The sequence below is a fragment of the Tiliqua scincoides genome, chromosome 5 (genome assembly GCF_035046505.1).
Source record: "Tiliqua scincoides isolate rTilSci1 chromosome 5, rTilSci1.hap2, whole genome shotgun sequence".
Lineage (NCBI taxonomy): Eukaryota > Metazoa > Chordata > Lepidosauria > Squamata > Scincidae > Tiliqua > Tiliqua scincoides.
Window position 1 is genome coordinate 131046346 of NC_089825.1, and position 14262 is coordinate 131060607.

At 47.6% G+C, this 14262-nt stretch overlaps 2 pseudogenes and 1 gene segment (V, D, J or C); all 3 read right to left on the bottom strand.

The window, feature by feature from the left end:
• Positions 1 to 348: 348 nt before the first annotated feature.
• Positions 349 to 460, bottom strand: LOC136654819 (5S ribosomal RNA; annotated as a pseudogene).
• A 3618-nt stretch (positions 461 to 4078) lies between these two features.
• LOC136653540 (immunoglobulin heavy variable 3-11-like) lies at positions 4079 to 7957 on the bottom strand. The segment is given in 2 exon segments: positions 4079 to 4509; positions 7909 to 7957. Coding segments are annotated over 2 exon segments (480 nt in total).
• Positions 7958 to 13408: 5451 nt separating this feature from the next.
• On the bottom strand, positions 13409 to 13527 carry LOC136654612 (5S ribosomal RNA; annotated as a pseudogene).
• Positions 13528 to 14262: the final 735 nt, after the last annotated feature.

The following is a 14262-nucleotide window of genomic DNA, read 5'->3' on the forward strand; positions in this document are numbered from 1 at the left end:
CGTCCAGCTTCCTGTATCTCACAGTGGCCCACCAAATGCCCCAGGGAGCACACCAGATAACAAGAGACCTGCAAGGCTTCCTGGGAATTGTAGTTAAGAACATAAGAACAGCCCCACAGGATCAGGCCATAGGCCCATCTCGTCCAGCTTCCTGTATCTCACAGTGGCCCACCAAATGCCCCAGGGAGCACACCAGATAACAAGAGACCTGCAAGGCTTCCTGGGAATTGTAGTTAAGAACATAAGAACAGCCCCACTGGTTCAGGCCATAGGCCCATCTCGTCCAGCTTCCTGTATCTCACAGTGGCCCACCAAATGCCCCAGGGAGCACACAAGACAACAATAAAAAGACTACAGCACCACCCGGTATTCCCAGGAGGTCTCCCATCCAAGTACTAACCAGGCCTGACTCTGCTTAGCTTCCAAGATCAGGCGCTTTCCGAGTAGTATGGCCATAGACATTGATGTTTTTGTGCCACTGATATTTGTGTGTGTGAGTTGTGGTGGTTGTGTGTCTGAAACTGGCAAGTAGCCTCCCAAGCAGTTGTCAGGGTATATCTGCTCCCATATGCATTTTTGCCAGCTCTGAATTTTGATGGTTCCATCCATGTTCTTTAACTATAGATGGGATTCAACAGACTGAAAGACCAGGCAGATTTTTGAAACTCCTGCTTCCCCTTTTTGTATGATGCCAGACTGGCTCTGTGTCACTGTGTGTTCCCCTGGCACAATAATAGGTGGCTGTGTCTGCAACTGCCATGGAGTTCAACTGGAGAGAATAAGTGTTCTTGGAAACATCACGAGTTACAGTCATCCTGCTCTGGAAGGCCGAGGCATAATTGGTGCCCCAGGTGGGACCACTGTAGTATCCCCTCCCTACCCATTCCAGTCCTCTGTTGGGAGGCTGGCGGATCCAGCCCCAACCATAGCCAGAAGTGATGGCGTAACCAGAGACTGTACAGGTCAATCGGAGGGATTCTCCGGGCTTTACGATTTCCTCTCCAGGCTGCGTCAGTTGAATTGCGGCTGCGAAATCTGGTAGAAAAAAAGGAAAAGTATCACATTTTAAATGGATTTTCAGTATAACGTGGAAATATATGCCTTAAAACAGCCATTTTCAACCTTTTTCATCTCATGGCATACTGACAAGGCAGTGAAGTTGTCAAGGCACACCGTTGGTTTTTTGACAATTGACAAGGCACACCATGCTGCTTTGGGAGGGGGGCTCACATTCGCAATGGCCTGACTCATAAATGAACTTCCTCCAAATTCCTGTGGCATACCTGTGAACCATTCATGGCACACCAAGTTGCCATGGCACACTGGTTAAAAATCATTGCCTTCAAATATCTCTTTGTACCCTGTTATAACCATTCACAAATTCAAATGCAGTTAAGTTTTTGTTCAGCATACTGGTTATTCATAAGAAAAAAATGTTTCTATAGGTCAGGTGATCGTATATATCAAGTGATCTCATATGTCAGTGAAATGGACTGATAGTATCTGCCCCACTTGTCCAGTCCCCAGTGACCTTCTCTTCCATTAGAAGACATTCAGATGACAAGTACTCACCAGGCTTCAGCACTGAGAAGACAAAGAGAATGAGGACTAAGGGCTCCATCCTGCTGTCAAAGCTGGACTCTAGCACCAGGCGCTGCTGTTTCAATAAAACAAAGGAGTCCATTTGTATGTCCTTTGCATGGTGTTCTTCTGGATATAAGAAGGGCTGTGACACACAGCCGTGACACCCTCATCACCCCATCCTGTCATTACAGCTAAGAAAATGGGCTTCAGAGCAGGACTCTGCCATGATCTGACTAGATGGCAGGGGTGGAGTCAGAGGTTGACCAGCCCATCAGAGGGCTTGTCTGCCTTACCAGTCTTTGAATCTTCTGCATGGGAGGCTGTGGTAGTGCCAAATGGGCTACCAGGTGATGGGTAAGTGTACCACAGAGGGTCCACTGTAAGGCTTTGTCCCAACACCCTGATAACCTAGAGCAGTGGTATTCAAACTTGAGGGTCCTGGTCCGTTTCCCCTTAAGGGGCGGGGGCAGCCAGGAGGCAGGGAGGAGGCAGCGGCACGATCCCCAGGATCACGCTGCTCAGGGGGGCTGCAGGGGCTTGGTGCACTTGCCCAAGCCCCCTGTGGCCCCCTGGGGGTGCGAGGAGCCCTGAGCGATCTTCGACAGGGCTCCCCGGGTCAAGGAAGGTGACAGCGGAGCGATCGTACCCCGCTCCGTTAAACTGGAAGCGGTGTGCGATTGCCTCACTTCCCCTCTTGACCGGGCTGCAGGGACTGGGGTGCACCCTCCAGTCCCTGCAGCAGCTGTCCCTGGCTGTGGAGAGCCGGATGCGAATGCCTGCAGGGCTCCTCGGGTCAGGGAAAGTGAGAGTGGGGCAATCGCGCTCCGCCTCCGCAAAACGGGAAGACACCAGGGGAGGGTGCAGCTCAAAGTGTCAATTCCAGCATTCTAGGAACAGCAGCTTCACCTGTTCCTACAGCTGCGACCCCAACAGTTCTGGGAGCAACTTCTCCACTTGTTTCGGGATGAGGGCCTCCAACTAATCTGAGAGCAGTTACCCCCAACACTTCCAGGAGCTGAAGCACCACCTGATTGGAGAGCAGGAAGTCCACATTTATGGAAACTGCATCTCCAGCTATGCAGAAAATTGTGGCTGTGGAAATTTTTCAGACTGCAGAGGGAATCACTTGGGAATTACGTCTACAACTACTTAAGGAGCAGGAGCTGTGACAGTTGTGGGAATGGTGGCTCCAACTGATTAGGGGGCTGAGACTTCAATTGATTAGTCAGTTAACGGACTTCATCCCAGGGTTTGACCTGGGGGGGGGGGTGGTTTGTGGGCTTAGCAATTTGACTGGCATCTTGACTCCATCTGCTGGACATCACAGGTTACTGCATCCATTTGATGAAACCTGTTTGTGGTGCTTTCCAGCCAAGCTCAGGCATTTCCTCAAACTGCTTCTACTTTTACCACCCCCTTCCTTTCCCAACATTGCTAAATTCCCTTTGCATAAGATTTTTAATAAATTACTTAAACTACTTGTATGTTGACCCTTGATCTGTCCAGTCCATGGTCATGGGAAATTCAGTGTGTTGTCAAGTCTCCTTGCCCTGCAGGTGCCACTGTGGTTTAGATGTTTAATAAGAACTCCGAAGGGTGATGCCTAGCTCACTGTATTTGCTTTTCAGGACCTTTTCTGCATTTCTCCCCACGTTTGCAACCAGATTTTACTGTGCCTTGGTACCCCTGCCTCACAAGACCCCGCGTACCCTGTGGTGCTTCACACTCAACCCAGCAGCAATAATTAGGTAACCTTTGCTATGGCAAGCCTGGTCATTGACCCACCAAAGTCTTCTATTTTCCAGTCTTGATGACACATTGATGTCAAACTGATGACATTTAGTGCCTCTATCCCCCCCCTCCCGGTCAGTATTATGTGTGTGCTTTAGTGAGCCTAAGACTGATTGCCAACTTTTTGCTTGGCCCCATTTCCCAATGCAATGCAAATAGTCTCATTCAGTTTCAATTTCAGAACCTTTATGGCATATCACACACATACATAGACAAACAAAGGCTTGAAGAGTAATAATAATTCCTTAAATGTTAGGGGGTACAACCCATTTCTCTAATACTATTGATTGAGCCTCCATGTTTCAGGAGATGCTTTAGAAAAGCCCCCAAAGTCTCAATTAAAGTCAAATCCTCAGATGACAGCAAGTCTCATTCTCATCATGGATGGGCCGTCCCTGGGGGCAGGACTTGTGAACTTTCTTGCTCCAATGTTCCTAGTGGCCACGTACTTTTCCTAAGAAGGAGACTGATGCATCCATGCTCTGTGAGCAGAGCCCCTTCCTCTCTGAGAAATGAGGCAAGGAGCCTCATTTTTCACAAATTTTTGCTGGTCAGAGAGTGAGCTTGAGGATCCCATGTGATCAAATGATCACAATCACTCAGATTGCCCCATGCTACTTGCTACTCCAACCTCCTCCCTCTAGGTAGGGAAGTGGGAGAGCATAGGTAGTAGGAGCAGAGGCTTGGGACAGCCTGTGGGCTTCTAAGTGAAGGCTTCTAAAGCCTTGAGCTGCACAGCCTTGAGGACACAGATGTGCCAGACTGGAGAGCTTTCATAGTCAAGAGAAGGTTTTTGCCAGGCTTCAGCTTCACTTCCCCTCACTGTGTGCCGTGTACAGTAATACATGGCTGTGTCTTTGGTTTTCAGATTGTTCATTTGCAAATGCAGCAGGCTGTTGGAATCATCCCTGGAGATGGTGAAGCGCCCCTTCACGGCATCCAAGTAGTGCCTGAATGATGAGTATGTACCTATTTGTGCCACAAATTCCAGTCCCTTGCCAGGAGCTTTTCTTACCCACTCCATGTAATTGCTGCTGAAGGGGAACCCGGAGACTTGGCAGGAGAGGCGGAGGGACTCCCCAGGCCTTTTAAAGTCTCCTCCAGACTCCACCAGCTGGACCTGAGACCGGACACCTGGAAGGAGAGAGACTGTAAAGGGACCGGCGACACATTTGACCGCATAATTCAATGCTCCTCCTTATTTGAGATAAAAAAGATACCGCTGAGTGCTGCTGAACAGAAAAGCAGAAGCCATAGTATCATTTTTCTCGCCTATTGCCTTGAGAGGGGTTGCCTGGCAAGTAGGTCACAGCACACTGGTGCTTCTGGGTGCAGCTGGGAAGGGGGAACCCCATTTAAAAAGGAAGCTGCCTTTGCATTTGCAAATCTCTCTGCATAAAAGTGCCTCCTGGGCCTTGGTCTACCTCCAACCCTCTCCACATTCACAGCACACTCTAGAATTTGCTCCCCTCTTAATTTCTCTATCCCGCTAAAGCATGGGCAAATGGCTCCTTATCTGAGTATTCTGATCAACCCCTCTGAACGTCATGCAATCTCCTTGGCAAGATTCAGTGTGTTTCCATCCAAGGTCACAGAAGGCAGATATAGGCAAATACCATATAAAGAACGCCTCTGCCCTTGTAATTTGGGAAATGTTGAATCAATCATACACATTCTTTTTTATTGTCCTCGGCACACTAGATCCCGCCACACTTACGTGACTCCACTTCTCGGCAAAATGAATGGGCTTTCGGATGAGGCAAAACTGAAGGGTCTCCTAAATGACTGCTCACCAGATGTGCTAGAGGGAGTGTCTACATTTTTACTTTTGGCGATTTCTAAGCCTTCTTAATGTAATTTGTCAAAAATGTTGATATTTTATGTTGAACTGTAAATGTTTTATTAGTAATTTAGTATCTTAACTCCGTTTTTGATAAACGGGATTAGGACTAATTATGTTTGCTTTTATGATTTCTCTATCTATGCCTAATAAAGGTTCGTTCATTCATTCATTCATTCATTCATTCATTCATTCACAGCACAGATGACTTTGGAACTGGTGATGTTCACTGTATCCATTGGGAGAACAGGTCAGGAATGAAAGAGTATGAGTGTGGGAAAAGAAAGCAGAGTTAGAGAAAAGCCTCAGGGAAAAAAAACCAGCCATAAATCATTGGGGAGACTGCTGCTGGAATCTCCTCTCAGACGTTCCCATGAAATTTTCCTGCCAGAATCAACTGCCAAAGAAAGTCACAAATGAACAACTACAGAATTTCCTCAAAGTTGTACAACAGGGACTTGGTATTTCTGGTTTCCTCCTCTCTCCAACCTACTCACAACAAACGTACTGTTCAATCCCAGCTGATTTTCTTTTGAGCGTGTGTGTCTTTGTGTGTGCACTTTGGGCAGAGATAAAGAACCAAAAGGCACATTGCTATTGTTGGCAACCTTCAGTCTCGAACGACTCTGGTATCGCGCTCTGAATGGTGGCTCTGGCACAGCGTCTAGTGTGGCTGAAAAGGCCAATTCGGGAGTGACACACATTCAGAAAGGAAGCTTTACATGAGGTTTGTGTTCAAAAGTCAAAGATAACTTTATTTAAGGAAAACACAACTTTGTAGGGAAGGGTGAATGTTGTTCCCACAGCTAATCTGCCTGGCTTCCGGTCTTTTGTTCCAGAGGAAAATAAGAAGAGCCCTGGTGGATCAGCCAAGGCCTCATCTAGTCCAGCTTCCTCTTTCTCATAGTGACCCACCTATGGAAGGGAGAGTGCAGGAAGGATGTAAGGCTAGAGAATTGCACTCTGGGTAACCAAGAAGCATGCATCACTTGAGGACAGAAAAGAGAGGGAGAGAGAACACATTGCCTCCCCAACTACCTTACCATCCAAGCCTTACTATCCCCTACTGCTACAGATGCAACATTGCCATATCGCTGCTTACTCCAACATGTGCACCATTGCATGGGACAGACCCAAGAGCAGTGTCTCCCAAACCACATGGACTGAAGAGTGAGGCACCAGTGGTATATCCTTGCTAATGTTTGCAGCATCAGTGGTTCAGATCCTGGAAACCTCTTGTTTTTGTCAGAATACTCATATTGATTGAAGTTTGGAAGGAGTGTGGTGGTGAGAACTTGGAAGAACTCTTGACCATGCCAACACGATTTGCCAAGGACTGTATTCATGTGTGTTACATAGGAATGACTTTGCAGTTGCAGTTCCTGATAGAAAACAAACCTGGTCAGGTATCCAAAGATGATGAGATCAGAGTACTTGGAACACCAAATACATGTTGCCTGTTGAATGATCATGAATGTTTATCATGGTAAGCAGGAATCTCTGTTGTGTGCAAAACATATATGTTGCTCTAGGCCAGGGGTGCCCAAACCACGGCCTGGGGGCAACTTGCGGCCCTCAGGGACTCACAATCCGGCCCGCAGGGAGCCCCCAGTCTCCAGTGAGCATCTGGCCCTCCAAAGACTTGCTGGAGCCCATGCTGGCCTGACGCAACTGCTCTCAGTGTGAAGATGACTGTTTGACCTCTTGCATGAGCTGTGGGGCAAGTGTTCCCTCCACTGCTTGCTGTTTCACGTCTGTGATGCAGCAGTGGCAGTGAAGGAAAGACTAGCCTTGCTTTGTGCAAGGACTTTTATAGGCCTTGAGCTATTGCAAGATCTCCATTCATTCACACAAGTCCCATCTCTAATATATTCATTTATGTAAATTTATTCATATTTGAAATGAAAATTAATTCGGCCCCCAACACAGTGTCAGAGAGATGATGTGGCCCTCCTGCCAAAAAGTTTGGACACCCCTGCTCTAGGCAAAGAACATATTTAAAAACCAGCCACATTTTTTTAGTTCCTTCTTCCCCTTTTTGCACAGATGCCAGACTTGCTCTGTGTCACTGTGTCTCCTGGCGCAGTAATAGGTGGCTGTGTCTGCAGCTGCCATGGAGTTTAACTGCAGAGAATATGTGTTCTTGGAAGAATCAGTAGTAATGGAGATCCTGCTCCTGAAGGCTGAGGCATAATTGGTTCTCCAGGTGGAACTACTGTAGTATCCCTCCCCCATCCATTCCAGTCCTTTGTTGGGAGGTTGTCGGATCCAGTTCCAAGCAGAGCCAGAAGTGATAGAGTATCCAATGACTGTACAGGTCAGTCGGAGGGATTCTCCGGGTTTTACAATTTCTCCACCAGGCTGTGTTAGCTGAACTGCAGCTGGGGACCCTGGTAGAAAGAATGGGAAAATATTACATTATACTTAGAATTTAATAATAGATGGTTTAAACCTGTGCGCCCCCTCCCATATCCCAATATAATCATTCACACATGTGAATGCAGTTGTTAAGTTTTGGCTCAGCATATTGATTATTGATAAGGCAAATTATTAGTGCCAAAAGTGTTACTTCACATAACATTTAATTTAGGTCAAGTGGTCTTAAATACCAAACAAATCAGACTGATAGAATCTGATTTGTCCCCTGCTGACCTTTTCCTCCAACTGAAGAGATTTAGACTAGAAGAACTCACCAGGCTTCAACAGTGAGAAGACAAAGAGAAAGAGGGCTAAGGGCTCCATCCTGCTTCCCAAGGGGGGCTCTAGTGTAAGGCGGTGCTGTTTCAGGAGAGGAATATAACAAAGGCATCTATTTGCATATCCAGAGCACGCCCCATTTTCAGATATAAGAAGCACCAAGAAAGGAAACCCTGAAGTGCTCTTCTCCTGGTGTCATGAGGTAGTTACAAGACTGACCAGCAAATAAGGAGTTACCCAGTTTGCATCTTATCTCTATCATGATCTGACTAGAGGCAGATTTGGTGTCAGAGCTCAGCCTGGCTGGGCAATGACTGAGGGACCCATTAGGGTTTTTTCTTCTTCTGCCAAGCTGGTGATGCTGCCCAATATTCCATCAGGGGGTGATCTATGGTGCCATGAGGGGGACTAGTGTAGGCTGTGCCTCAGGGCTTCCAGTGAGCTGGTACTGCAACTGCTAGGACCGCTTTGTCTGGTTGCTTTTTTGGGGGTTGGGACATGTAGTACAGGTGGAGCCTATTTATCCTTTAGTTCCGTTCCGTGACTTGGCACCATTAATAAAAAACATGTTGTGCTAAATTGCATAGAGTTGCATAGAGCTGCAGCCTGACACTTTTGGATGGAAGGAAACTAAGGCAGCTGTTATCAATCCCCTCCCCTCCTCTCTGTACTCAGCCCTCCCATTGCCAGCTGCCCGGCTTCTTTCACAGTTGGAATGAAAGCTGATCTTTTAAGAGTCCAGTCCTGTGCATTTCAACTCAGAAGAAAGCCCCATTCCAGTCAATGGGGCTTACTCCCAGGAAAGTGCGGAGAGGATTGTAAGCTATATCTCATGCTTTGCTTGGTGGGAAGGCTTGCCTGTGTTGGTGATAGCCAGCACCATGGGAGGGGTTGCTTGTGTTGGTGATTGCCTGCACCATGGGGAGGGGTATTCAGCAAACACTCCCTGTTGTTTTTTTTTTTTTTTTAAAGCAATCCCCTCTATTGCTACTGCACCTGCCACTGTGTGTGTGTGTGAGAGAGAGAGAGTGAGTGAGTGAGTGAGTGAGTGAGAGAGCTCCACGTGTTCTGGTTACACAGGGTTTTCCGTCTCCCTCTTTAGCCTCTTTGCTGGCTCAGGAGCTCCAAGAGTGTTACTGTTCCTTTGCAAGGGGAACCTCTTCCAGGGCTTCAGGGCTATTTCCCTGCCTGGGCAATGTTCTGGATACACAGGGTTTTCCATCTCCCTCTTTAGCCTCTTTGCTGGCTCAGGGGCTCCAGGAGTGTTACTGTTTCTTTGCAAGGGGAACCTCTTCCAGGGCTTCAGGGCTATTTCCCTGCCTGGGCGAGGTGGAGCCTTTTTGCAGTGTTCGGGCTGCCTGGAAACGGAGCAAGATGCCAGTGCAGGGCAAAGGAAGCAAAGGTGTGTGTGACTTTCTGTTCCTCCACCCCTTTCTCATTGAGACGAATCTGTGGATAAATAGGCTGCACCTGTAGTTATATTTTTGACCTACAGAGTTGTTGTAATGAACTCAGTATAGCTGTTTAGGATCTCATTCTGTAGTTTCAAAATAAATGAAATAATCAACTTTTAAAAACACAGTTTGCACAGACTCTAGTATATAAGCAGAACCATCGTGATGTGGGCAGGAATGAAGTGGTGGGAAGCTGGCCAAAGCGTTTGTGTAGTGAAGGGGAGGAAGGAAATTGTCAGCAAGCAGAAGGAAGGAACCCATATCTGAGTACATCAGCATGAAAAGAGTACCCATTTCACAGATAAGTACCAATGTCATTCTTGGCCCTTGGTGGTGTTCCTTGTCCCTTTTAGTTTTGCTGCAGCAGCATCACTGATGTGTTTGTGTGTTAGTTCTGGTGGTTGTGTGCTTGAGAGTGGAACGTTCTCAGCATATCTCTGTCTCAGTTTTGTCAGATCTGAATTTTGATTGTTCTATTAACTGTAGGTTACATTCTAAGCAAGTCCCAATGAGATTAAACCACTAACCACATCTCACTGGACTGGGCCATAAAAATGCACGGCACAGCTTTTGGGTTTTGGGTTGATGTGTGTGGTGTTTGTAAAGTTTTATCTCAATCTGTTCTATGCTGCCTGTTCCATCATTTGATCAGAAAACAGGACATACACCATTAAAATAAATGTCAATTATTATGGGCCACCGTGGTTTGTGGGTGACAGATCCGTGCATTCCTCAAGGCAGATTTTCACAAGACGTGACCCGTCAAGCCAAACACAGCTCTCAGTCACTCATGGCAATTTATGACGTTCTCCCAAAGCTTCCTGCTTTTGCTGACTGCTCCAGTGGAACCTTCCATTTCTAATGTGTGATTATTCAACTGGTGTTTGATACACCAAAGCACTGAGGAAGAATTTTGCAGCACAGCTGAAACCACAAAGCAACCGCTTGAAACCACTTAGTTTCTTCATGGCTGAGGGCATATTCTGTTCTTTTTCTGTGCACAGCTACTGCCCTCATGTGCTCGACATGTGGATGTAGGTTACAGGAGCTGGTGGTTTTGCAATGCTCTTCCTAGGGAACATTTCTAAGTGTCTGGTGACAACCATCGTTCTTGGATCACACTCAGGCTAACCAAACTTTCCTGAGAGTAAGCCCCATTGAATAAAATAAGGCTTACTTCTGAGTAGACCTGGTTAGGATTGTGCCCTAAGTGTCTAGCCCTGTTTAGGCATTCTCTCTTTGGAGGAGAGGGGAGGATGCAAGCCAGGGCCTAGTGATCTCCAAGATCCCCTGGGATTATTTGTTCAAAATCACTCAGAAAGCTTAATATTGCTCTGACCTCCTTGCTCAAGGCAGGGAAGGAGGAGAGAGTGGGTGGTGGCAGAGGGGCAGCCTGTGGAGCGCTCTGAACATTCTAACTGAAGGCTTGAAAACCCCTCTATGGATGCAGATGAGGACATCTGGAGAGCTTTCGGGGTCAACAGAGGGTTTTTGCCATGCTTCAGATTCACTTCCCGTGTCCCTTGCACATGGTTGTGTCTTCGGGCTTCAGATTGTTCATTTGCAGATACAGCAGGCTGTTGGAGTCATCTCTGGAGTTGGTGAAGTGCCCCTTCACAGCAGCCGAGTAGTCTATGGGTGAGAAGTATGTACCGATTCATGCAACCCATTCCAGTCCCTTGCCAGGAGCCTGTCTCACCCAGTTCATCCAGTAGCTGCTGAAGGTGAACCCGAAGGCTGGAAAGGAGAGGCAGAGGGAATCGCCAGGTCATTTCACTTCTGCTCCGGACTCCACCAGTGACTGGACACCTGGAAGGAGAGATATTGTAAAGAGACTTGTGGCACTTTGACCTCCAGAATACAACACTCCTCCTTATTTGAGAGAGGAAAAGATACCTCTGAGCTCTGCCGAAAGAAAGAGAAGTGGAAGCCACAATATCATTTTTCCACTGTTTGTCTTGAGAGGGGTTGCCTGGTAAGTGGGTCACGGCACACTGGGTGTTGCTTCTGGTTGCAGCTGGGAAGGGGGAGCACCATTTAAAGAAGATACTGTCTTTGCATTTGCATACCCTTCCGCATAAAAACACCTCTTGGGCCTTGGTCTGCCTCCATCCTGCTCCACATTCACAGCACACATGACTTGGGAATGGGGGAAGCTCACTGTATCCATGTGGAAGAACAGGCCAGGAATTAAGAAGTTTACATGTGAAAAAACAAAACAGATACAGATGAAAGAAGAATCAAAATACAGTCCCTAAGCAAGGGAGTAGACTGCTTGATTTCTGCAGCTTTCTTGACAATGACTGACAGTTCTCTGTTCCGAGAGATAGTTTTTTCTATCATACCTGAGGACAGACTCCTCAGTGCAATGGACCTTGGTGAGCCTGTGCTTCGTTTTGTACCTTGTTTCTCCCCTTCTCAAAGCAGAGGGAAGCTTATCTTCTGTGACATGAGAAGCCTCAAGTTTTCCAGCCATGTTTACACACATGGATTTACTAGATGGAATCAGGACTGGTTGACTCTAGTTAGGTCACCAGAGATCCCTTTAGTGCTGGATCCTGGGTCAGGTCATGAGATGCCTGTTCACACATCATCTCCACTGTAAATAATGTCTCCCATTTTCTGACTTTTTCAGAGTTCATTGATTCCAATTTATTGCCTGCCCCTACATCTGGTTCTGTCTAATTATACATGTTGGGTGTTCCCTACCCCACCTTTCCCATGGGTTTTCCAGCATTGACTCGAATCTGAGGCCACTGACTTGGACGTGAGTCCCCACGCATACAGAATTGAGTCGGTGTGCTTGCTTATCTTTTTGCAATGTGAAAGACCTTGGACCATCATTCAGACTGGGTGAGCAGCAGGGAAGTTCCAGTGGGGGGGGGCGCGAGTGGGCTCTCTTGTCCATCTCAGAAGGTACCAATGATAATTGGAAGAAGGTTTTTTTCCCCTGGACAAGTGAAGGGAGAAGGTGGGAGGGGAAGCAATTCCTAGCTATCCAGGAGAAACTCATAGCATGGCTCCAGCAGGCTCATTGAACAACCAGCCATAGTGGGGCAACTACTCAGTAGAGTTGCGAAGGATTGGGTCATACTGGTAAGAATCCCAGCTGCTGCGTGTGACCATCATCCCTCTTGCTGCTTCTGCCCCCTCTCTTGTGCAGTCCATCCCACCCCCTCCCACCTCGTTTCCAGATGGGACGGGGACATCGGGGAGTATTAAATGAGAACGCTGGCACAAACATACCCTGGCAGCAGCTCTGTTGTTTTCCATGGCTGATGTTTTAATGGAAAAGACTCAGAACTTTAGTCCTTTAGAGTCCCCAAAATGCCCTAGGGTGGCTCAGAAAGTCAGCCCGTTAGGACTTATTTTTGAGTTGAGTTGAAAGAGGCAGAAACTTGTGACTTGACTCGAGTGAAGCCATGCTGGACTTGCCCGTCTCTGGTCCTTAGGGTGCCATTCTTGGTCCTTTTCTCAGTTCCTTGTCCTTAGTTCTGCAGCAGAGCCATTAGAACATAAGAAGAGCCCCGCTGGATCAGGCCAAGGGCCCATCTTGTCCAGCTTCCTGTATCTCACAGTGGCCCACCAAATGCCCCAGGGAGCACACCAGATAACAAGAGACCTGCAAGGCTTCCTGGGAATTGTAGTTAAGAACATAAGAACAGCCCCACAGGATCAGGCCATAGGCCCATCTAGTCCAGCTTCCTGTATCTCACAGCGGCCCACCAAACGCCCCAGGGAGCACACCAAATAACAAGAGACCTGCAAGGCTTCCTGGGAATTGTAGTTAAGAACATAAGAACAGCCCCACTGGTTCAGGCCATAGGCCCATCTAGTCCAGCTTCCTGTATCTCACAGCGGCCCACCAAACGCCCCAGGGAGCACACCAAATAACAAGAGACCTGCAAGGCTTCCTGGGAATTGAAGTTAAGAACATAAGAACAGCCCCACAGGATCAGGCCATAGGCCCATCTCGTCCAGCTTCCTGTATCTCACAGCGGCCCACCAAATGCCCCAGGGAGCACACAAGACAACAATAAAAAGACTACAGCACCCGGTATTCCCTGGCAGTCTCCCATCCAAGTACTAACCAGGCCTGACTCTGCTTAGCTTCCAAGATCAGACAACATCAGGCGCTTTCAGATTAGTATGGCCATAGACAGTGATGTTTTTGTGCCATTGATATTTTTGTGTGTGAGTTGTGTGTCTGAAACTGGCAAGTAGCCTCCCAAGCAGTTGTCAGGGTATATCTGCTCCCATATGCATTTTTGCCAGCTCCGAATTTTGATGGTTCCATCCATGTTCTTTAACCATAGATGGGATTCAACAGACTGAAAGACCAGGCAGATTTTTGAAACTCCTGCTTCCCCTTTTTGTATGATGCCAGACTGGCTCTGTGTCACTGTGTGTTCCCCTGGCGCAGTAATAGGTGGCTGTGTCTGCAGCTGCCATGGAGTTCAACTGGAGAGAATAAGTGTTCTTGGAAACATCACGAGTTACAGTCATCCTGCTCTGGAAGGCCGAGGCATAATTGGTGCCCCAGGTGGGACCACTGTAGTATCCCCTCCCTACCCATTCCAGTCCTCTGTTGGGAGGCTGGCGGATCCAGCCCCAACCATAGCCAGAAGTGATGGCGTAACCAGAGACTGTACAGGTCAGTTGGAGGGATTCTCCGGGCTTTACGATTTCCTCTCCAGGCTGCGTCAGTTGAATTGCGGCTGCGAAATCTGGTAGAAAAAAAAGGAAAAGTATCACATTTTAAATGGATTTTCAGTATAACGTGGAAATATATGCCTCAAAACAGCCATTTCCAACCTTTTTCATCTCATGGCGCGCTGGTAAGGCAGTGAAGTTGTCAAGGCACACCATTGGTTTTTTGACAATTGACAAGGCACA